This window comes from Mesocricetus auratus, unplaced genomic scaffold, assembly GCF_017639785.1.
Source record: "Mesocricetus auratus isolate SY011 unplaced genomic scaffold, BCM_Maur_2.0 Super-Scaffold_100023, whole genome shotgun sequence".
In the NCBI taxonomy this organism is placed as follows: domain Eukaryota; kingdom Metazoa; phylum Chordata; class Mammalia; order Rodentia; family Cricetidae; genus Mesocricetus; species Mesocricetus auratus.
This window is the reverse complement of record NW_024429204.1, coordinates 20295236-20317288: the sequence shown is the minus strand read 5'-3', so window position 1 is coordinate 20317288 and position 22053 is coordinate 20295236. Positions and strand designations below refer to the sequence as shown.

The 22053-nt window shown below is 51.1% G+C and overlaps 1 protein-coding gene across 2 annotated transcripts; it reads left to right on the top strand.

Moving 5' to 3' along the window:
* Positions 1 to 3908: 3908 nt before the first annotated feature.
* On the top strand, positions 3909 to 18494 carry CUNH8orf76 (chromosome unknown C8orf76 homolog). Of its 2 annotated transcripts, XM_005082736.4 has the most exons (6): positions 3910 to 4122; positions 6097 to 6192; positions 7123 to 7266; positions 11695 to 12128; positions 14938 to 15070; positions 18160 to 18494. In XM_005082736.4, exons 1-6 carry the CDS (start codon positions 4006 to 4008, stop codon positions 18355 to 18357), a joined length of 1122 nt encoding a protein of 373 aa, XP_005082793.1. In that variant the 5' UTR covers positions 3910 to 4005; the 3' UTR covers positions 18358 to 18494. The 2 variants fall into 2 exon arrangements, with proteins under 2 accessions (XP_021090147.1, XP_005082793.1); XM_021234488.2 differs by lacking the exon at positions 6097 to 6192 and having other exon boundaries at positions 3909 to 4122.
* Positions 18495 to 22053: the final 3559 nt, after the last annotated feature.

Sequence of the window (22053 nt, the reverse complement as noted above, 5' to 3'; positions counted from 1 at the left end):
GATAAATGTTTAAGGAGAAAAGATGCAAAGTGGAAAAAGGAATGTCCACACGTCTCCATAGAGCCAAAAAGCAGGCTCAGGGAAACTGCTTGGTTCCGAAGAGCAGAGACAGCGTCATCATGGAGGCCTTTATATCAGGGAATCCAGGAAGGGTCAGCTCACTGTGACAGAGGCGTGGTCTCAGGCATTTCAGTTTGTCATGGCAAGTGCCTCAGCTGGCGGAAGTGTCTGAGCTGTGGGCTGGAGTGTGCCGTGAAGCTTTTCCCATCTCGACAGACCAGGAGCCTTGGCCAGGAACGGAAAGCAGATAAAACCTTCAGGGGCCTGCCCCCAGTGGCCCACTTCCCACAGGCCACCTTCCATACAAGCCGGGGAGCAGCATTGCGAGCCTGGGCTGCGGATCCTTTTCCCATTGAAACCTCCACCCCCGCGCAGTATCAGAATGCGCAAGGAAACAGCCTGCGCGTGTGTGTATCAGTCCTCGCCACCTGAGCGTGCTCTACGTGAACACACATGGGCCCCCAGACACAGAACGGTGCGGAGAATGCGCACATGTACATGAATGTTCTGTGGCAGCGTAGTGTAACCCACTCAACAGGAGTCAGGGCTGACTGGGTGCCAGAGACTGCTCACGTGGAGGTCAGCTGCCCAAACGAGCTCATGGCCTACTGCGGGTGACTGACACGGGAGCATTAGACAAAAACCAAAAAGCCTCAACCCCAGCCTTTGGAAACACAAACGGCCCTGGACACGGGGGTGTGTGAACCTAGGCAGGGCGAGCCTGGCCGGGGAGGGAGGGGGGAGGGAGGTAGGAAAGGATTCTGGGAATCAGTCAGACAGGTAAAGGGCACTGGGGTGGGGTGGCTTCCTGGTAACGGGAATGGTGAGTTGGTACCTGGTGAGGACAGGGAGGGTTGCCAGAGGAGGGGAAGACTGTGGTAGGCCTGTTGAGAACAGCTGCCTGGAGAGCAGGGCTCATTTAGGGTCACGGGGTGCAGGAAGGGTAGGGTCATGGTCTACCCTGGGAAACATTTCACAGGAAAACTCGGCTCTGTCCTGCCCAGGTCACAGGCAGGACACCAACACACCAGCCGCAGCTGAGAAGTGCTTTTCCTGCCTTCCTGGCTGTTCCTCCTCTGCCATCGCACAAACATTTTACAGGCATCGATTAAGCTGCTCTGCCCAAGGCATGTCCGGGAGCTAGGTTTACAAGAGTGAAAAAGACAGCCAGCTCCTAACCTTCCCACTGTCTACACTTCCTGGAATTCGACAGTGGGAAATAACAACAGCAGAGTGTTGCCTTGTGATGGGCAACTCAAACAGGTACCTCAATCAAAACTAAGAGTTTTTATAGCTATTAAGCTATAGAAACATGTTTTTAAAAATCACAGCTACTCAGTTTGATAGTTGTAGAAATCCTGTTTACTCCTAAATATAGACCAACCTGTGGGTTGTGACTCCAGTATCTCCAAAAATATTTTCATTACAGTTCATGGCAGCAGCAAAATTATATATGAAGTATCAATGAAAATAATTTTCTACCTAGATTTAACTGTTACTGTGTCTGATGCCCTCTTGTTTTATTGGTTTACGGTCTTGGGCTTATCAGGTGAGACAGTGTTTTGCAACTCAGGCTCCCAGACCTTGGCTCCTCAACTGTTATATCGAGTCTTTCTCTGTCCCATCCAGCCAGCTCCCAAATAATGGCACAGAGACTTGCTGTTAATTATGAAAGCTCAGCCTTAGCTTCAGCTTGTTTCTAGCTAGATCATAAAACTTAAATTAACCCATTGATCTCTGTGCTGTTACATGGTTCGTGGTGTTTACCTCCTCCTATAGGTTCTGCTTCCTCTGTATCTGGCTGGCGACTCTACTCTCTTCTTCCCAGAGCTCTCTCTGTCCAGAAGCCCCGCCTATACCTCCTGCCTAGTTATTGGATGTTTAGCTTTTTATTAAGCCAATCACAGTGACATATTTTTACACAGTGTAATTAAACATCTTGCAACAAACTGCAATAGGAGATTCAAACTGCATTACTGGCAAAGTCCTAATTCTAACATTTGCTGTCCATCAGGCTTCCCAGGGTCCTAACAACTACATTCTCACTTTCAACAGGAATTCTGCCACAGGCCGAGGCAATGCTGGGTGGAAACTTGGGTTGGCTGTTATATGAGACTTGGGTTCAGTTTTTTCAAAGGAAAGGGAAACAATTATTAGTCAATAAACATAGCTGTATTTTGTACACCAATCTGCACAGCTGCGGGAGTAAAGTAACCAAGGAGGCTTAGAGGCAAAAGGTTGGCAACGGCTGAGCCTAAGAATCTTGAGTCCAAAGAGCAGCCCTAAAACAGCAGGCTGCCCTCTCAGTGCAAGCCCTAGCTCAGGTAGTTGTTGGGCAGGAGGCTAGCTGGCTTCAGAGCAGAGGGAGAGCAAACAGCTTTCATAGAGAAAGGGCCGGAAGCCCCCTTGCCTGCCTTTGCTGCTCTCTTACTCTGCTCCCGGAGCAGGGGTTTATTTTGAATGAGCTCATGTCACCCGCTGGCCGTCTGGCAAATGTCACAAGCCTATTCTAATCAATACCCATTTCACATACTGGGTTGAACAGCTAGTGAAGCCAGGGAGCCAGACACACGGGGCAAAAGGACCTCATTTTTCTTTTTCTCGGTTATGGTATTATGGATTTTTTCTTATAAAATCCATTTTTTATTTTTTTAACATTTATTTATTTATTTATTGTACACTGGGGTTTGCCTGCATGTATGTCTGTGTAAAGGTGTCAGATTCCCTGGAACTGGAGTTAAGGTCAGTTGTAAGCTGCCATCTGGGTGCTGGGAATTGAACCCGGATCCTTTGGAAGAGCAATCAGTGCTCTTAACCACTGAGCCATCTCTCCAATCTTCCCCCGTCCAATTTTTTCTTAATATGGAGTATTGCATTTCTGATGGGAAAACAAAACAACCCCCTACCTAGCTACTTCAAATGGATGAATCCATGGGTAGGTACCACCTGAAGGCTGCCCCCGGAAGTGGAGTTTGCCAGTGAGGCTGCAGAGCACACAGCTGGGTTCCACGTTTTGTGAATTATGAGCAGAAGGATTTTTTAGCCGGGGAAGGTGGCTTAGGCTGCCCATAAGTCTGTAGTCGAAAGTAGAAAGAACCCTGAAAGACAAATGGTCGACGAGGATCGAGTGTGAGGAAAGCAAAGCGTTCTCAGTAGTGTTTTGTCCGAGATCCTAACTTCCCAGAGCCAGGACATTTCTTGAAAGTCTCACAACCCTGTTGGTCTGACCGAGCCTTTACATGTCGATGTCTGGTTTTTTTCTAAGCGCGTGAGTAGTTCTGGTCTGCAGAGACGCAGGGCTTTTCAGCTAGTTTACCTGGCCTCTTCAAGCCCAATGTTTTCGTCTACACAACAGGAGTTACAGCCGGGCGTTGATGGCGCACGCCTTTAATCCCAGCACTCGGGAGGCAGAGGCAGGCGGATCTCTGTGAGTTCGAGGACAGCCTGGTCTACAGAGCGAGTTCCAGGACAGCCTCCAAAACAATACAGAGAAACCTTGTCTCAAAAAACCAAAAAAAGAAAAAAACAAAACAGGAGTTACTGCCTTTCTTGCATTGGACAGAAAATGCGAACGGGGAGGGGTAATGTGTGAGAATATCGCCGGTGTTTAAACTGGAATTTAGGATAGCCGGCTGTGCGCAGGGAAAGCACTCCGTCCAGCTCCTGACAGAAGTCAAACCCTTTGGGTTCCAGAAGCCGGACAGTCAGCTACAAATTTCTGCTCCACCGCGACTCCCAGTTGGGGCTGCAGCCCGTCTAAGCGTCTAAAAGACTACCACTCCCAGAATGCCACGCTCCGGCCGAAAGCCCACCGCTTCCGGTGGGTCGCGCGCCGGCGCCGCTCTAGGCACCACGTCGTCTCGGTGCCTGGCTGCCGGCGCCTTCGGAGGCTGGGGCGGGAGCCGCTCTAGGTGTCACCCGGCTTCCGGGCCGGCTGCGCGCGCGATGGAGGCCGGGTGCTGGGTGCTCGGCGGCGAATTTGAGGACTCGGTGTTCGAGCAGAGGCCGGAGCGGCGGCCCGAGCCGCCCGCGCCCTACGGCGCCAAGTTCTGCGAGCCGCAGGTGAGACGGCCGCCCCTCCCCGCGCCCTCCCCGGCCGGCTGCAGTCGGGATCCTGAGCCTGCCTCGGCGTGTCTGCCCGCCCCATACCCTCACCCCACACCGCACCCCACATACACACAGCCCACACCCCATATACATACACCTCACCCCACACGCCACTTGTCCTGCAGGCTACAGCCATCCATCACCTCCCCGAACCCCCCCCCCCTCCGGGGGTCAACATAGCATTCTTGCAGGCCAGCCGGCTGCCTGGAAGAATATAATTTAAAGCCAATTTTGCTTCTTCGTTTCCTGACAGGATAAAGAAAATCGGGTGGAGGGTTATATATTATGGTTAAGAAGTTGGGAACGTCTGGTTAGAGACGTATGGGGCTAGACAGCTGCAGAAAGCAGAAGCTAACCGGCTCAAGTGTCTGGGCTTGAGTGACACGGTGTTTGAGGGTCAGAACAGAGTTTAGAGCATCCCTCCAGTGGCGGCTCGGGAGAGAAGCTAGTGTAGCAGGCTTGCGATGAGCCTTTCCTCGGTGAAGTGTTTGGAAATACAGCCAAGCCATCAGAATGTGTTGAGGACATTTGAGTGAGCAGAGTTTAGAGACAGGCTCTTCAGCCTCAGCAGGCTTCTTGTAAAAGGGAGCAGGAGATGCTGCTCTGGGCTTGCAGAGTTAAATCAGCCTCACTTTGTACCCAGGGCTTGAAGTCAGAGGAGGGGAGTTCTCTCAGAGTCTCCTTGAATCTGCTTGGGATGCCCAGGATGCCCTTCCAGTTGCAGTTCCCTGTGCTTGGATTCTCTGTGTGTCTTCACAATAGCACTGTCACCATAATCGCAGTCCCCTGTGGGCACAGGATTGTCAGTCCCCTTTCACTCTGGGGCGCTAACCGAAAACATACCGCTTTAAAGAGTCCTTGGCGCCACATGGGATGCCATTGAAGATGTGTGCTGTTTTCTTTTTACAAATACGTTATTGACGTGTTTACACTTGTGGTCCTTAAAAGATTGCTTTTGGCCATATTCACTTATTCGTGTGTGTGTGTGTGTGTGTGTGTGTGTGTGTGTGTGTGTGTGTGTGTAGAGTGCCACGGCACTGGTGTTGGGAAGGGGACAAGCTGTAGGAGTTGGTTCTTTCTCCCGCCACATGGGTCCAGGTTGTCAGACTTGGCAACAAGTACCTTTACTCACAGAGCTGTCTCACTGACTCTGTACTTGTGATCGTTTTAATAAGAACCCAGGCCATCAGACAGTGGCCCAGCAAGTCAGATAGACTGCGGCCAAGTCTCATGACCCAGTTCTGTCGCCAGAACCCACACGGTAGAAGGAGAGAGCCGACTTGACCAAGTGTGCTCTGTGTGTGTGTGTGTGTGTGTGTGTGTGTGTGTGTGTGTGCAGTGGCATGGGTGTGACCTCACGCACACAATGTGTTAAAAATGTTTTTAAAGAGTCGGCCATTGTTAAGATGTCATCGGTGACTGGGGGCGTGGCTCAGTGGACCTGAGCACCCGTGTAAAAACAGGGTACGGCCACTGCCACTGGAGACAGGAGTGTCCTAGGGCCTGCTGGTCGCCAGTCCAGCTGATTGGTAAGCTCCAGATTGAGTGGGAGACCCCGTCCTGGAAAATAAGATGGAGACGGATAGAGAAAGACAGCTGGCCTTGATCTCTGTCCCTCACAGCACACAGGCACAGGCACACACACACACACACACACACACACACACACACCTGTACACACACACACTGCACATAGGACCCCATGTCGTTTGGTCTGTAATCTCAGCACTTGGGGGACATACAATGAGACCCTGTTTCAAAAAGTAAAGAATAAAGTCATTCTGTGTCCACTGTGTTCTCTTGAGTCTCGTCTTGAAGAAGTGTGTCCTTGGTAGTTAAATGGTTGTATCGTGGGAAATTGCTTTTGATCGTGAAGTGGAAAAGCACTGCTTCCGTCTTCCTCACAACTGCTGTCTTCTTGATTTCTAGTGGTTCTATGGAGAGACGGAAAGTGGTGATGATGTGGAGGTTCTCACTCTCAAGAAATTCAGAGGGGACCTGGCCTACAGACGACAGGAATACGAGGTGGGAGCCAACGCGTGTTGGACTAGGACTCGTGGAATGGGCTCCTGTTTTTGTTTATTTGATGAGGCTATCTTTTTTTTTTTTTAATTTACAGTGTTTTCCCTGCATGTACACCTGCAGCCCAGGAGAGGGCACCAGACCTCATTATTGATGGTTGTGAGCCACCATGTGGGTGCTGGGAATTGAACTCAGGACCTCTGGAAGAGCAGTCAGTGCTCTTAACCTCTGAGCCCTCTCTCTTGTTTTATCAAAATAGCACCTGTAAGGAACAGTGTGTGCCAAGTTAGTGTGTGCTTTGTGGAGATGGAGTTAGTCATTGGTGGATAATCTTAGAATCCTAGGGAACAAAATACCCCAAAATATGCAAGAAAAGGGAAAAAGGAGCAATTAGATGTCAGATTTCTCCACATATATGTCCCATTTCATCTTATGCAAGTATTACTAGGGGATATAGCTGGGCCTTGTGACACACGCCTTTAGTCACAACACTTGGGAGGTGGAGACAGAGGCAGGTGGATCCCTGTGAGTTCAAGTAGTCCAGCCGAATTAATCTGCGTAGCAAGTTCCAGGCAGCTGAAGCTATATGTCTCAGCACACACACAAACACATATACCACACACACACTACACACCCCACATGCACCTATCACACACACACACCACACAAGTCCCAGTAAATCCAGAACTAAAAGCCTATTCTGTTTGCCTCTAGAATGTTCTGTCCCTGTGATACTCACCGTAGCTGCAGACGTGACCAGCAGCCACTCTCTCTCTTCCTTTTGGAAAAACATGAGCAGTACTGGTTGAACGTGGCCTTCCCGTGGGTCATTGGGGGGTCGGTTACAATGCTCCTTCCTGCACAGGAAAGGCCATCTCTACACTAGATCCACGCCCACCCTCTCATGTCTCCCCCTGCTTTCATAATTGGCAGAGAGCCCTGCAGGAGTACGCCAGTGTCTCTGAGCAGCTGCCGTCTACCAACGTCGCCATGAGAAGGGATGTCCAAGAAGGCCAGGCTCGGTGTCTAGCTCACCTGGGGAGACACAAGGAAGCGCTGGAGATTGCAGCAAACTTGGTGAGTGGCCCCATTGCTTGTTCTCACGCTTCCCTGTACCAAGGACATCCGAGTCGTTTACTCCCTGAGAAACAAGCCTGCTAGAAGCAGGCTTGGTGGTCCACAGACGGAAACTGTCAGTAGTGCAGTGTAATTATTGCCATGAAGCTCGGAGCCCTGGATGTGATCATTTTCTTGGAATATTTTTCCTATGCTAATATGAGAATTATTGCTCAGAAGTTCTATTTCCAGAAGTTTTATGACTTATATACACAGAGTGGCAGGATTATGAGTATTTTTTTTTAGATTTTTCAGATATATTTCAAACTTTGATTTTGTGTGTATATGTGCTGGGGTCCACGTGTGGGTATGTGAGTGTGGGTGCCTAGGAGCCCAGAGACATTGGCTCCCCCTGGAGCTGGAGTACATGAACTACACGGAGCGGGTGCTGGGAACCAAACCTGGGTCCTCCTCAAGAGCAGCAAGTGCCCTTACCACCGAATCTCTCTAGTCCCAGTTATCGTTGCAGCCCTGAAGCACATTTAAATGGAGCTAATGTCTGAAGAGGGACACACCAGCTATGCCAACTCCTTTAGTAGTTAGCATACCAGCTGTCTTAGTCAGGGTTCCTGTTGCTGGGAAGAGACCGTGACCACATCAACTCTTACAAAGGAAAGCACTTAACTGGGGGCTCCCTCACAGTTCAGAGGCTCAGTACATTATCATCGTGCCCGCGTGCAGGCAGACATGGTACTGAAGAAAGAGCGGAGAGTCCCGCAGTTTGCAGGCAGTAGGAGGTGATCTGAGTGTCACAGAGAGAAAGCTTGAGCACAAGAGCCCTCAGAACCCGCCTCTGCAACAAGGCCTCGCCTACTTCAACAAGGCCACGCCTCCTAATAGTGCCCCTCCCTTTGGGATTACGGGGCCAGTTGCATTCAAATCACCACACCAGAAACTGGTTTATGAATGTGTCAGAGTCCTAGTGTAGAGCCCAGCGTACCAGTGCATGCCTGTAACTCCACCCCTCGGCAGGCTGTGCAAGGAGCATCAGCAGGCCAAGGGCAGTCAGTCTAGGCTACATATATGCACGCATACCCTGTTGAGAAAAGCAGGAGTGGGGGATCATGGCCGTGATCATGTGTGTGGCATCTGCGTCACACTGACATGCCCCTGCTTGCCCAGTGCGGCATTAGACAGTAGCAGGAGAAGAGGAGCGTTTGCCGGAGATGCCTCAGACACGTTCTTATTAGAAATGAAAGGCGTAAGCAAAATCTGTCTTTACATGCTGGCACACGTGGGGTCAGAAGACGGTCGGTGGGGACTGCTCTCTTCTTCCGCCATGTGGCTTCCAGGGATTGAACTCGGGTCTTCAGGCTTGCAGCGAGCACCCTGAGCCAGAGCCAGGTCAAAAGGGCACAGCCTGACTTTAGCGCACTCACTGTCCAACAGTTAGCTCACATCTATGGCAGGCCGGGCACTGTGCTGTGACTGAACGCTATCATTCAGAATCGCACCCAGGCTCTTATTAAGTCTCTTTCAGGAAGCACTGGAAAGAGTTAAAAATAAGGCGTGCTCAGTGCTTGGGTAGGTATGGTGTCACCAGATAAGTCACATGGGTCTGCTTCGTGGTTTCCCTCTCTGTGGGAATGCTCGAGAACTGACTGTGCCGGTTCCTGTGGGCTGTGCGCTGGGTACTTTGTCCTGTTTGACACTGTTTAGTTCTGTGCAAGGGTGTGACCTGGGCAGGCCGGGCTGCCCTTTGATTTCATATGTCTCTCTGCTGTCCGCTCTCTGCAGACTAACCCGGGAAAGTGGACCTTTCCCTAGCCCACAGGGCATTTGCCATGTGGCGGGTTAGGTGACAGACGATGGCTCTCATGGAGACGTCACAGGGCTTTCTAATCAGCAGGAAACAGAGCAGCAGCCTCCTGTGGCCAGGGACACCAGGGAAGGCATTTGGGCTCAGTACCAAGCCGAGTGCTTCAAGGCTGTCCTGGTAAGAATCCATGCTAGACACAGATGGGTTTCCTCCACGTCCTCAGGGAGTTACCTGGGGCTTAATCCCTAAACTATTAAAATGGAACCATTAGGGCAGTCCTAATAAGAAGACACATGTCACACCTCACCGTTGTGACAGATGTGACCTCACCACTGTGACAGCTATGACCTCATCGCTATGACCTCACTGCTGTGACCTCACCACTCTGACAGATGTGACCTCATCACTGACAGATGTGACCTCATCACTGACAGATGTGACCTCACCACTGTGACAGATGTGACCTCATCACTGACAGATGTGACCTCACCATTGTGACAGATGTGACCTCACCATTGTGACAGATGTGACCTCATCACTGACAGATGTGACCTCACCACTGTGACAGATGTGACCTCATCACTGTGACAGATGTGACCTCACCACTGTGACAGATGTGACCTCATCACTGACAGATGTGACCTCACCACTGTGACAGATGTGACCTCATCACTGACAGATGTGACCTCATCACTGACAGATGTGACCTCACCACTGTGACAGATGTGACCTCATCACTGACAGATGTGACCTCATCACTGTGACAGATGTGACCTCATCACTGTGACAGATGTGACCTCACCACTGTGACAGATGTGACCTCATCACTGACAGATGTGACTTCACCACTGTGACAGATGTGACCTCATCACTGACAGATGTGACCTCATCACTGTGACAGATGTGACCTCATCACTGTGACAGATGTGACCTCACCACTGTGACAGATGTGACCTCATCACTGTGACAGATGTGACCTCATCACTGACAGATGTGACCTCATCACTGTGACAGATGTGACCTCATCACTGTGACAGATGTGACCTCATCACTGTGACAGATGTGACCTCACCACTGTGACAGATGTGACCTCATCACTGACAGATGTGACCTCATCACTGTGACAGATGTGACCTCATCACTGTGACAGATGTGACCTCATCACTGTGACAGATGTGACCTCATCACTGTGACAGATGTGACCTCACCACTGTGACAGATGTGACCTCATCACTGAGAGATGTGACTTCACCACTGTGACAGATGTGACCTCATCACTGACAGATGTGACCTCATCACTCTGACAGATGTGACCTCATCACTGTGACAGATGTGACCTCACCGCTGTGACAGGTGTGACCTCATCACTGAGACAGATGTGACCTCACCGCTGTGACAGATGTGACCTCATCACTGAGACAGATGTGACCTCACCGCTGTGACAGGTGTGACCTCACTGCTGTGACCTCACCACTGTGACACATGTGACTCGGGAGAGGTGTGCTTGGCACAGTTCCAGAGTCCACACTTGTCACTGGGCTCTGTGGTTCTGGCTACAGTGAGTCAGTACGTCCTGATGGAGGGGTCTGAGACAGCAGCCTCTTCTGGCAGCCAAGGCGGTGTGGGACAGAGGCCCTGGCTGGCTCTCTCTTTCCCCCTGCTGCTCCATCTAAGCCAGCTTGTGCGGTCTTCCCTATTAACTAGTATGTTCTAGAACTGTCCTCCAGGGCCCCCGAGTGCTTCTCAGTGCCATCAAGTTGTTAGCTCACCCTCCCTGACATGGTACCCACATAATCAAACAGGACCATGGTAAGAGTTGAGCGAACTTTGTCAGGCACTTACACATGCTGCATTATGGCATTGGGGTGTTGGGGATATTTGAAAGAAAATAGCCCCCAAAGAAAGTGGCACTAATAGGGTGTGTGACCTTGTTGGAGGAAGTGTGTCCCTTTGAGGTTTCCTATGCTTAACCCTCAGCGTGACAATCACTTCTGCCTGCGGATCAAGATGTAGAACCCTCAGCTCCTTCTCCAGCACCATGTCTGACTGAGTGCTGCCATGCTCCCCGCCGTGATGATAATGGACTAACCCTGAACTGTAAGCCAGCCCCAATTAAATGCTTTCCTTATAAGAGTTGCCAGGGTCATGGTGTATCTTCACAGCAATATAAACCCTAAGACAGGTGTCCAGGAGTTTCTGGAGACCATTTGCTGGGTCATTTTCTAGGAATATGGTTTCATATTTGTGTGCATGCGTACATGCGTGTGTGTGTGTGTGTGTGTGTGTATCCGTGCGAGTGTGCATTTTGCACACAAGTGCCAGCCAGCCACAGCTTTCACGTGGAGAACAACTTGCAGGACTCTGTTTTCTTTTTCCATCATATATGTTTGAGGGATCACACCCATGTCATAAGATTTGGCTGCAAATGCCTTTAACTGCTGAGCCCTCTTACTGGCCCTAGTTTATGGTTTGAAACACGCAGTCTTTGGAAGTATTGAGTTCTCTTGATCCGTGTAGCACTACAAAACACTTCTGGTTTATAACACACACAACTTGGGCTTCCAGATGCTTCCTTCTCTGCATGACGACACCTTGCAGTTAAGGTTCTTTGTTCCTTTTCTTCTCCTTAGGAAAATAAAGCAACCAACACAGACCATCTCTCCACGGTGCTCTACCTCCACTTGGCTATCTTTTCAAGTTTGAGGAGCTTGGAGAAGACAATTCTGTGCTTGCAAAAGCTGATTTCCCTGCACCCTCTGAACCCTTGGAGCTGGTGGAGATTGGCAGAGGCCTACCTGAGTCCAGGGCCAGGCCTGCCAGCATTGAGTACGGCATCTTGGGGACAGACGAGTGTCACCTCAAACAACAAAGCTGTCGGTTCCCCCGTTGCACACTCTGGAGCCACCTTGCCTGAGACTGCAGTGTTTTCCATGGAAGCCAGTGGTGGTAATATCCAGAAGGCTGAGACGGTTCCAGAAACTACGCAGAACTGTCTGACGGAACGGAGAGACGCAGCGTGGAGGGAGACGCGGCTGAAAGCCTGTGCCTGTCTGATCCGAACCAGGTGAGCCTCCCTACATAGAGACTGAGGGATGCCGTGCAAGCCTGGGGAGAAACTAGACCAGTGCAGCCGCTTAGGAATCGGTGTGAGCTTCCAAAACTAAAATAAATAAAACCAAGCAGGAACCTGCTGTGCACGCCTTTAACCCCAACATTTGGGAGGCAGAAGCAGGTAGATCTCTTTGAATTTGAGGCCAGCCTCGTCTACATAGAGAGTTTCAGGACAGCCAGGCTATGAAGACAGAACCTGTCTCAAACGAACAAACAAAAAATCCACTCCAAAACAAAAGCCAAACCTAAAACTACCGTATGACCCAGCTGTGGCGTATACCTGAAGTGCTCTGAGCTAACACGTCCCGATGATAACTGTGCGTCCATGTTTGTCACTGCTCTGTTTACAGTGACTATGAAGTGGGCATGACTGTTCCTATGTTCTGTTGTACAAGGAAGCCCAACCATCAGGAAAATGAATTCTAAACCACAACAGGACACTAACAAATGTTAAAATGTTTCATAAGACTATTGGTATAGGCCTGGAATCCCACCTGGGAGCCTGGCCCAGGCAGATCATGAGTTCAAAGCCAGCCTGGAGCATGTAGTAAGATTCTGACCCAACAGAACGAGACAAAGTCTCATAGTTGGAGGCTGCTGAAGGACTCAGGCAGCGTTCCCTGGAGAAACATTCCCTTGCGCTTGTAGACTGGAAACCAACCCAGAGACCCATGTGATGCCATGGAGTCAGCTCAGTGAAAACAGAGAATGCCCACCCCAGGAGTTTGGGGAGATGGTGCAAACAGGAGGCAGAAACTACCCAGTGGCCATTACGTTGTCTTGAAAATAAAAAGCACAGCTCTTGTTGTTACTGAAGATAGAGTGTGAAAACCGGAAACAGAGTCTGTGATGAACAATTCAAACGTGTACACATTTAAGAGGAAAGCCGTTTCTGAAGAAGGGCTTCTTGTTTGTGTCTGAAGAAAGCTTGCTCTTGGGCTCAGTGCTTGGTGCACAGTACATAGTGCTTGGTGCTTAGTCCCTCCGCAGAGCCTTCCCGTGCCGCTTCTGGGGACTGCAAGCACTTTGGACCCTTAAAATGTGTGGCTTAGAGGGAAGGGGAAGGAGGAGGCCTTGACCAGTTCTGTGGTTTGTTAGTGAGGAGGTAGACACGGGGCAGAACAGAGGTTCTTTTTCTGAATTTGGAGAATCCATTCAGATTCACTAAGAATTAAAAACAATTAGCAGATGCCTAATTGTCATTGACTGTGTCACCTTTTGTTTGTTTGTTTCTCACTATATAGCCCTGGCTAGCCTGGAACTCACTGTGTAGACCAGGCTGGCCTCAAATTCATAAAGCTCCATTTGCCTCTGCCTCCCAAGGGCTGGAGTCAAAGACGCGTGCCACCATGCCTAGTGACTATGTCACTTTTACTCAGAAGCACATATGCTAGGCACCTGCTTGGTGCAAGGATCATAAAGATGGCTTAAAAAAAAAACCCAAAGCAAAACAGATCAAAGCACAAACACGAGCCTCCTTCCTTGCAACCGTCGCCCTGCTGAGGACGGTGTGTGTATCCAGTGACTGGCACAGGGCTGCTGAGAGCCCCGTCCTGGTATGAGCGGAGTGCCGTGGGGACCAGCCGTGGGGACCAGCCGAGGGAGAGCCAGCCTTGTCGGGCATGCTCAGCAGCTGGCCACCAAGCCCGGGCGCTTTGTCTGCTGTCTTTCCTACTTTTCCTCATGATTTTCCGGGCTGCTCATTGGGGTCAGTTTGTGGCCCCAAAGGTCTGCATCCGTGCAGTCCACAGGTCTTTGTGTTACGTTGCTCACTCGTGCACCGTTCCTCAGGCGAGGAGGGCGTGCTCCCGTGTTCAGTGAGACAGAGAGGAAGCTCAGCTCGAAGGCACAGGGAACAGTCACGTGTCTGCCGATGTCTCGGGGTTTCTGTTGCACATGAAGAGACACCATGACCACAGCAAGTCTTACAAAGGAAAACTTTTGTTTTTTGTTTTTGGTTTTACGAGACAGGGTTTCTCTGTTTTGGAGGCTGTGGGTCCAGCCTGGCCTCGAACTCACAGAGATCCGCCTGCCTCTGCCTCCCGAGTGCTGGGATTAAAGGCGTGCGCCACCACCGCCCGGCTAAAGGAAAACATTTAATTGGGGTTGGCTCACAGGTTCAGTTTAGTTCATTGTCATGGCAGGAAGCATGGCAGCACCCAGGTAGACAGATACGGTGCTGGAGAGGGAGCTGAGAGTTCCACATCTTGTACAGGCAGCAGGAGGAGAGACTGGGCTTGGCTTGGATTTCTGAAACCTCAGAGCCCACCCCCAGTGACACAGTTCTTCCAATAAAGCCACATCTCCTCCAATAAGGCCACAAATGCTAGCCATTGGTAAATGCAAGCTATTAAGCACTTTTACTGATTTGGTTTTTTTATTAGCCTAAGACTTTATCTTTTTGCTCGTTGGTTGATTTTGAGGCAGTGCTCACCGTGTAGCCAAGGTTGGTCTGGATGCTCTGCCTTTGGCCTTTCCAGTCTAGACTATAGCCATGTGCTACTACTCCCTAGGTGTCATAAGTGTTGGTCCTTTTCTTGGAGGCCCAGAGAGTATTCACAGGCTTTGCACTGGGGTGTGGTCAGAGCTGTGGCTGGGGTGAGGGTAGCGGGTGGCTGGAAGAGGCCATTGGAACCTTGGACGGCAGTGGAGAGGCAGTGGTCATCAGTGGTGGATTCTGACCTAGAGTGGTGACGTAGGAGCGTGTGTCCCCTGCTGCCCTGTGGCAGAGCCTCTCACACCGAGACTTTCTGATTTTTCAGGCTCTTGCTTCAGCTCACCCAATCTCAGCAAACGTCGTTTGCTTTGGAGAGGAACTTGAGGACTCAGCAGGAGATTTCCGAGAAGGTGAAGGAGCTCAGCCTCCCCGAAGGTGCTGTGCTGTTGATGGAGGAGGTGCGTATCCCCTCAGAGTTACACAGAATAAACGTCCTGCTGACTGGTGCTGTCCCCTTACCAAAGCAGGGCCCGATCTCATGCCCTGAAGGACTCTGCCTCCCCCATTGTGTGCCTTTGGGTCCCCCAAGTCATCAAAGTGGTCCTTCATCATTTTCCTGAGTGTCTTTCTGGTCCTCGGCAGCATTCATTAGTGCCTGCCCACTTGAACGTCCCAAGTAACAGCCCATCTCAGTTGATTAAGCTGACTCACTGATGTGTTGGAGCTCGAACCCAAGACCTCGAACGTGCTGCGCCGTCTCTGTGCTTCTGAGTCACCGTGGTGCTGAACCTTAATGGACAAGTGTCCCTGTGCACGCGTTTTGGGCACCGTCCCTCCTCTCATCCTCACAGGAAGTGAAGACAGGTGGAGCTGGGGGTGGCGCTTATAGACGCTGCGGCAGATGTGTGGACCAGATGTGAGAAGGGCTGTCTCTGCTCTGCCTACCCCGTCACTCCCCCGTCCTCACAGAGACATGAAAAGGCCATTTTTGAGCCTCTGTCAGCCCTTTCTAAAGCCGGCCTTTTGTAGAGAACACACTGAAGGGTACATCAGAGATTGTGTGTTGAGACTCTTGTCAGCTCCCAAAGAAACCCAGACAAGCGGTGACTCTGGTGCCTGTGAGCACACCAGTGTCTGCCCGGCCGCTGGGGCCAGCATCAGTGCTGTTGCATGAGAAAGACTCTGTGTTTTGAGCATGCGTGCATGCGTGCATCCTGACATTGTTCCTGTAGGAAACACTTCCTGCTATCTGTTATCCCCGCCGGGCCCTCGTTACTTCTCTTGTTGCTGTGTGAAGTCCAGGCTGCTCTTACACTGTTGGGTTCAGGACATCTTCCTGCCTCAGCCTCTTGGGCAGTCAGACCTATAGATGAGTGTCAGCATTCCTGTCTTGTCTTCCTTCATTCTTCCTATTTCATCCCCAGAACACACATGGAAAACTCAGATGGGTGTGGCTGTGCTGGTCCTGGGAGTTAGAGGTAGGCAGTCGGGGCCTTGGAGCTTGCCAGCTGGCACACCCTGCCTGTTGTGGGTTCTAGGCCAATGAGACAGTGTCTGAAAAACCAGGCGCCCGATGAATGGCATGTACATATGTGTACCCACATGTTCTCATGTGAACACACACAAATTTAAATGGAAGCTTTGACTACTTTCTTCCATAGCTAGGAAATAAATGTCGCTTCCCACAGTACATGGTAACTATGAACCTAAGATCTGGTTAATGAAAGCAACGTCATTGAAGTCTAAGTGGGAGCTGTTGCCTGTGTTCTTTTTGAAAAGAATTATTAAAGCAGGATTTAGTGTCCTAGTTAGGGTGACTGTTGCTGAGATGAACACCGTGACAGCTGTCTTGAAAAAAAAAAAAAACAGAACAACAACAACAAAAACCCACTGATTTAGGTTTTTTGTTGTTTTGTTTTTGCTTTTTAAGACAGTTTCTCTGTGCATCCCTGGCTGTCCTAGGACTCGTTCTGTAGACCAGGCTAGCCTCAAACTCACCGAGATCTGCCTGCCTCTGCCGCCTAAGTACTGGGATTAAAGGTGTGTGCCACCACCACTGCCCAGCTAAAATACTGACTTTCAGACTAGGCCTGGTTTCACGCTCCTTTAATCCCAGTATGTGGGCAGCAGAGACATGTGGATCTCTGTGAGTTCAAGACCAGTCTGGTCTACAGAATGAGTCCGAGGCCAGCCAGGACAACATAGAGACCCCGTCTCTAAACAAATAAAAACTGATTTTCACCAAATCTAAGAAGTCTCCCTTGTGAGACACTATGATAAGTCACTGAAAGAGAAAGACCATGCCGTTCACAATGTGACGTATCAGTTCATGGTTTCAGAGACATTAAAATCATTTAGAAAACCCTCAGAACGGATGAATTAGTAATGTTTAGTAAATGAATAGAGCATGTCATTGACAGTTACCTCAAAAGATGTGTTATTTGGGGCGGGAGTGGGTGGCTTGGTGGAGAAGAGCTCATTATGTTGTAAACACAAACAGGAGGACTTAAGTTCGAATCCCCACACAAGCCAGGCAGGGTTACAAATGCTGTAACCTAGCACTTGGGGACAGAGAAGGTGGGTTTGTGAACTGGCCAACCAGCCTAGCCAGAACAGCCAGTTTAGGGTTCAGTGAGAGGCCGCCTCAAGGGAGGAAGGCCAGGAGAGACAGCGGACTTCTTTATTTGGGTTTGGCATGCACAGGCAAGGGTGCACGCTCCACCCACCCACACACACGTGTGCACACACAAAGCATATAGTTCATGAAGAGCCACTCTGGTTGCACATGTGGTTTTCGTGGCCACATGAGATCTCAAGGTTGGAGGACCATAGGTTAGTGTCTCCCGTTCCCTGAACAGCGCCCCTGCTGGATGGTGTGTGAACTCTCGTGCTGCTCAGCACGACACTTGGTAGGACTTCACTTTGCTCACTGTCATTACCAAAAGGTCACTGAGTGAGGTCACGAAAAGGCCTCCTAGAATCTCATGTTGAGTTGTCTCATCAAAGAGAAAGTAGGCCCGCACCCAGGGTCTGAAGTCTGTGCCTGCATTTGATCGTGACCAGGAGGGGGCAGTATTGTGCCTCTCTTGGGGACATGCTAAGGCTCTGGAGAACCTGGGCTGTGGAGGGTTGGAGTCTCCAGGGCAGTGAGAGGTGGACTTGGCAGAGATGGATCCGTACCCTCATCACACCCTGAGCTCAAACCCCGAGCTCCGCCCACACTCTTCCAGCCTCAGCCTCTGGCCAGGAGGGAGCAGCCCAAGGTCCACTGCCAACAGGGCAGCCCGGCATACAGAGGCTGACTCAGTGCTCCCGGGAGCCCAGGAGGGGCAGCTGCCACCTAGGCATTCTGGTACTGGGGAGGGTGAGAACGGAAACAGGCCAGTTGACATCCGTGAGAACAGCTGTGGGTCAGGCCTTCTCAGTACGGTGGAGTGCCTCCCCAAGGGTCTCGTGTGCAAGGCTTTACAGCCGCAAATAATCTTCATTCTGTGCCTGCTGCCTCTTTAACTGGGCTGGTCTTTTCCCTCCTCCTCTCCTGCTACAGGCTATGGGGGAAGATATTACCCCAGAAAAAATAAAAGATGAAGCTCATTCAGAGGTGAAGTGTGTCGGCCCCGCAGCCCTGACTGCCTTGGTGACCGCATCCTCCAAAGAATTTGAAGACAAGTGGTTCGGAGAGATCAAAGACCGTCTCTGTCCCTCGGGAAATCAGTCCCACAAGGAGGCCCCGATCGTGGCTTAGGAAAGCATGCCAGGACCCAAGCGTCTGGTACTGTATTGTCCTTGTCTACCGTGGACGAGGTCTGTGCAGTCACTGAAACTGAAGTACAGATGATTCTTTATATTGTTTATAAAAACCTCTCTCCCAGGTTATTGCAACTGTTTTCAGATCGTTACTTACTTTTGCGGTTTGAAGCCCTTGAGTGCTGTCTTGAAGGTCTCTGCTAACTCAGCGGGCACCTCATGGGAAAGTGATGAAGGGGCTGTGGTAGCTTTTCTCACGCTGACGGAGAGCTTTAAGTGAGGGTTGATCGCGACTGAGGGTTCCAGAGGTTTCTGTCCATCACAAAGGCCAGGAAGCAGAGGGAGACAGAGGATGGTCTGGAATGGTACAGCTCTCAAGGACATGCCCACAGGGGCCTACTTCCCCCAACTAGGACCCACCACCCAGAGTTTCTGCTGCCTCCTCGCAGTGCCCTCCAGCTGGGGACCAAGTCCTCACACTCCAGCCCTAGCAGAGGTCAAGGTCCATTACGAAAGTCTGTTACTAGACAGCAAGAGTCTGTAGCTCGCATTCCATTAGAAACGGCCGAGATCACTGAAACGTTGGGGTAAACTGAGTGTCAGGAGCTGCAGAGGTTTTCTCCTCCTTGCTAGCTTCCCGGATGCTGGCGGAAGACAGGACACTGAGTCAGAGACCGGATCCCATCACTCAGGGCCCAGCAGGCAGGGTGAGCCTGGGCATATTCGTGTCAGCCCCTTTTGCCTCCGGGTCCCCAGGAGGCTGGCTGTGCATGTGGGCACACAGGAATGCTTCCTGGCACACTGTGAATGTACATTACTGTAACACACATGACCCATTCACCCTACAGGAGAAGAGCCCTGGGCTTAGGGAGTCCAGATTGCTGGAGTGAGTGAGTAGCCCAGATCTGTCATGTCCTTTAGCCACACGGTCCCCAGAATCGTCTGCTTTTACAAAGGACCATTTTCTTACTCAAGGGATCATCCAGGATGGAGTTAGTTGCTCTTTTCTAGGGGAAGTGATAAGGTAACTCTCACCCCGCATTGTCTTTTATTTAGACTCTCAGTGGAGAGATGTTTCCAGCCTCCAGGTGCAGTCCCCAGGATTCCCTCCCATCCTGGCTGACTTCACCGTCCCCCTGCCCTTCCCCAGACAGACAGGGGCTGGTGGTGCTGAGTCTGATAACTTTCAGAGTGAACTGGTCAGCTTGACCAGCAAGTGCGAGTTTAGCTTCTCAAATAGGAAACAAGACTGTACAATTAGCAGGCATCTCGGTTTTGGAAACCGTTAACCATGGAGCACCCATTCACCCATTGGTTACTGAGCTCATTTTATGTCACTCACTGTATGAGTCCCAGGAGACGTGGGCTGGAGTGTGGTCTAGCAGTGGATCACCCTCAGGGACATAAAATGGCATGGCTTGCCATGTCCCTCCTAGTGTCCACAGTGGCAGCCGGCCAGTGGTGGCCCACGCCTTTAATCCCAGCACTCGGGAGGCAGAGGCAGGCAGATCTCTGTGAATTGGAGGTCAACCTGGTCTACAGAGTGAGTTCCAGGACAGCCTCCAAAGCTACACAGGGAAAACAAAACAAGAAAAAGAAAAGCTGATATTTTGGGTTTGCATACAAGCTGGCATGCCTTAGTTCTGATACAGGACTGAGGCAGTCCGAGTAGCTGCCTGCTTCTTTCTGTAGTCAAACCCCTTTGCCCCATATGACGAGATTGCCTGGAAATGCTTCCTGCTCTCCCCTGCCCTGGGCTCCAGCCCCGCCCTGGCCCCTCCCAGCCCTCCACGTCTCAGAGGTGACCCTCCAGTTTCCACGACATCTCAGGCACAGCTGACTCCCATCCGCCTTCCTGGCAGTGGGGTGCTGATGTGAGAGCCCGGCTGATGGAACCCCAAAGCCTCAGCTGTCACTGAGGGTGGGAGCGGCGTCAGGTCAGGGGTCACCCGAGTTACCGCTCATTTCCAGCACACACGGGGAGCAATGACCCCGCAGCAGGAGAGGTTCTAACATTGTCTGTTCACACACCTCCACCCCCTCGCCAATGAGTGACTCACTCATGGCTGCCACAGGTGTGACGGTCTGCTCTCCAGCTCCGGAGGAGGATGTTCAATTAGTCACTTCTCTCTTGCGCTAACCAAATACCGGGAAAGGATCAATCATTCGGGCTCTGAGTTGGAGAACACAGTCTACCGTGGCAGTGAAGGCTTGGGGGCTGCCGTGTGAGGCAGCTGCTCCCGCTGGGTCTACAGCCAGGAAGGACAGATGGACGTGTGTGCTGGCTCCCGGCCGGCCTGCTCTCTGCTGTCTAGCACCTCCGCCCATGTGAAGATGCAGACTCGTTTACCATGAGTCCCATCCTCAGTTAAACGTCTCTTCAAAAGCCCCCTCAGACACACCCCGGAGTTTGTGGCCGAGGTGACTCCAAATCCTGTCACGCTGACGATGAAGATTAACTCTCGTAGATGTCCTCAGTCTTTCTCCCAAGCAGGACTCTGCCCTGGTTGAAGGACACTAGCAGCCCCGCGCCTGGCAAACATGGCACCTACAGGCTTTGCCTTCTACCCTTCCCCCTTGATGAACCATCGGATCACATTCCTAAAGCTGGTCCCCAAGGTCTGTTCCTTTATTTGGTCACTGACTCATCCCTGAGACAAAAATTTCAGAAGTCGGACAACCAAAATTCATTGTTTGGGGCTGGAGAGATGACTCAGTGGTTAGGAGCACTGGCTGCTCTTCCAGAGGACCTGGGTTCAATTCCAAGAACCCAGGTGTGTCAGCGTGTAACTCCAGTTCCAGGGCATCTGATACCCTCACACAGACACATGCAGCAAGACACCAATGCCCATAAAACAAAAATAAGTCTTTTTGTTGTTATTGCTGCTATTGTTTTTCAGGTCAGGGTTTCTCTGTGTAACTTTAGGAGCCTGACCTAGATCTAACTAGACCAGGCTGGCCTCGAACTCACAGAGATTTTCCTGCGTCTGCCTCCCAAGTGCTGGGATTAAAGGCGTGCGCACTACAGCCCAGCTACAAAAATAAATCTTAAAAAAAGTAAATAAACAAAATTCGTTATTTGGCTAATATGTCCAGGATTTACCAAATCACCTTCCCTAGCACAGGCTCCCCCTTTTCCTGCTTAAAAACCCACTTCTGCAAATAGCAAACAAACACACCTGTTTGCTGCTGCCACTGCCGCTGCTTCTGTAGCCTCCTCTGACCCCCCTGCTTGGCCCTCTGAGACTCTGGCATCTGGGTGTGTCCTGTATGGACTCCGAGGGGGCCCGACCTCCCTTACACTGGCTATTCGAGCTGGTACATGTCTTCTGCCATTTACTTCCTTACATTTCTACACGCTCCAAACAGGAGCTGGGGTAGTACCAAGGTCATTCTCAAAGTTGTCAGGAAGACTGTGAAGTCCTGCTCGGTGGCCTCCTGGCCCACTGGCAGCCCAGCTCCCTCTGCTTCCCTGGGCTCTGTTCACATCCCTGGGCTCTAAGACCCACCCATCCCCAGCTCTGCCCATCCAGTTCCCTCTCCTGGGAACCCTCTCCCCTGTGATCCTACACACAGCCCTTGTTTCCCTCCTAAGGGTCCCCACGTGTCCCGAGTCCTACATTTGTCAGATCCCTGAGCTTTCCCAGTGCTATGGGAGCTGAGTTAACGATGCTCTGTGCAGTTGTTCCTATAT

Coding starts and splice junctions, on each gene's coding strand:
- CUNH8orf76 (XM_005082736.4), top strand. CDS start 4,006: ATGGAGGCCGGGTGCTGGGTGCTCGGCGGCGAATTTGAGGACTCGGTG. Junction 4,123..6,096: donor CCAAGTTCTGCGAGCCGCAG/GTGAGACGGCCG, acceptor CTTGATTTCTAG/TGGTTCTATGGAGAGACGGA. Junction 15,071..18,159: donor CTGTGCTGTTGATGGAGGAG/GTGCGTATCCCC, acceptor CTCCTGCTACAG/GCTATGGGGGAAGATATTAC.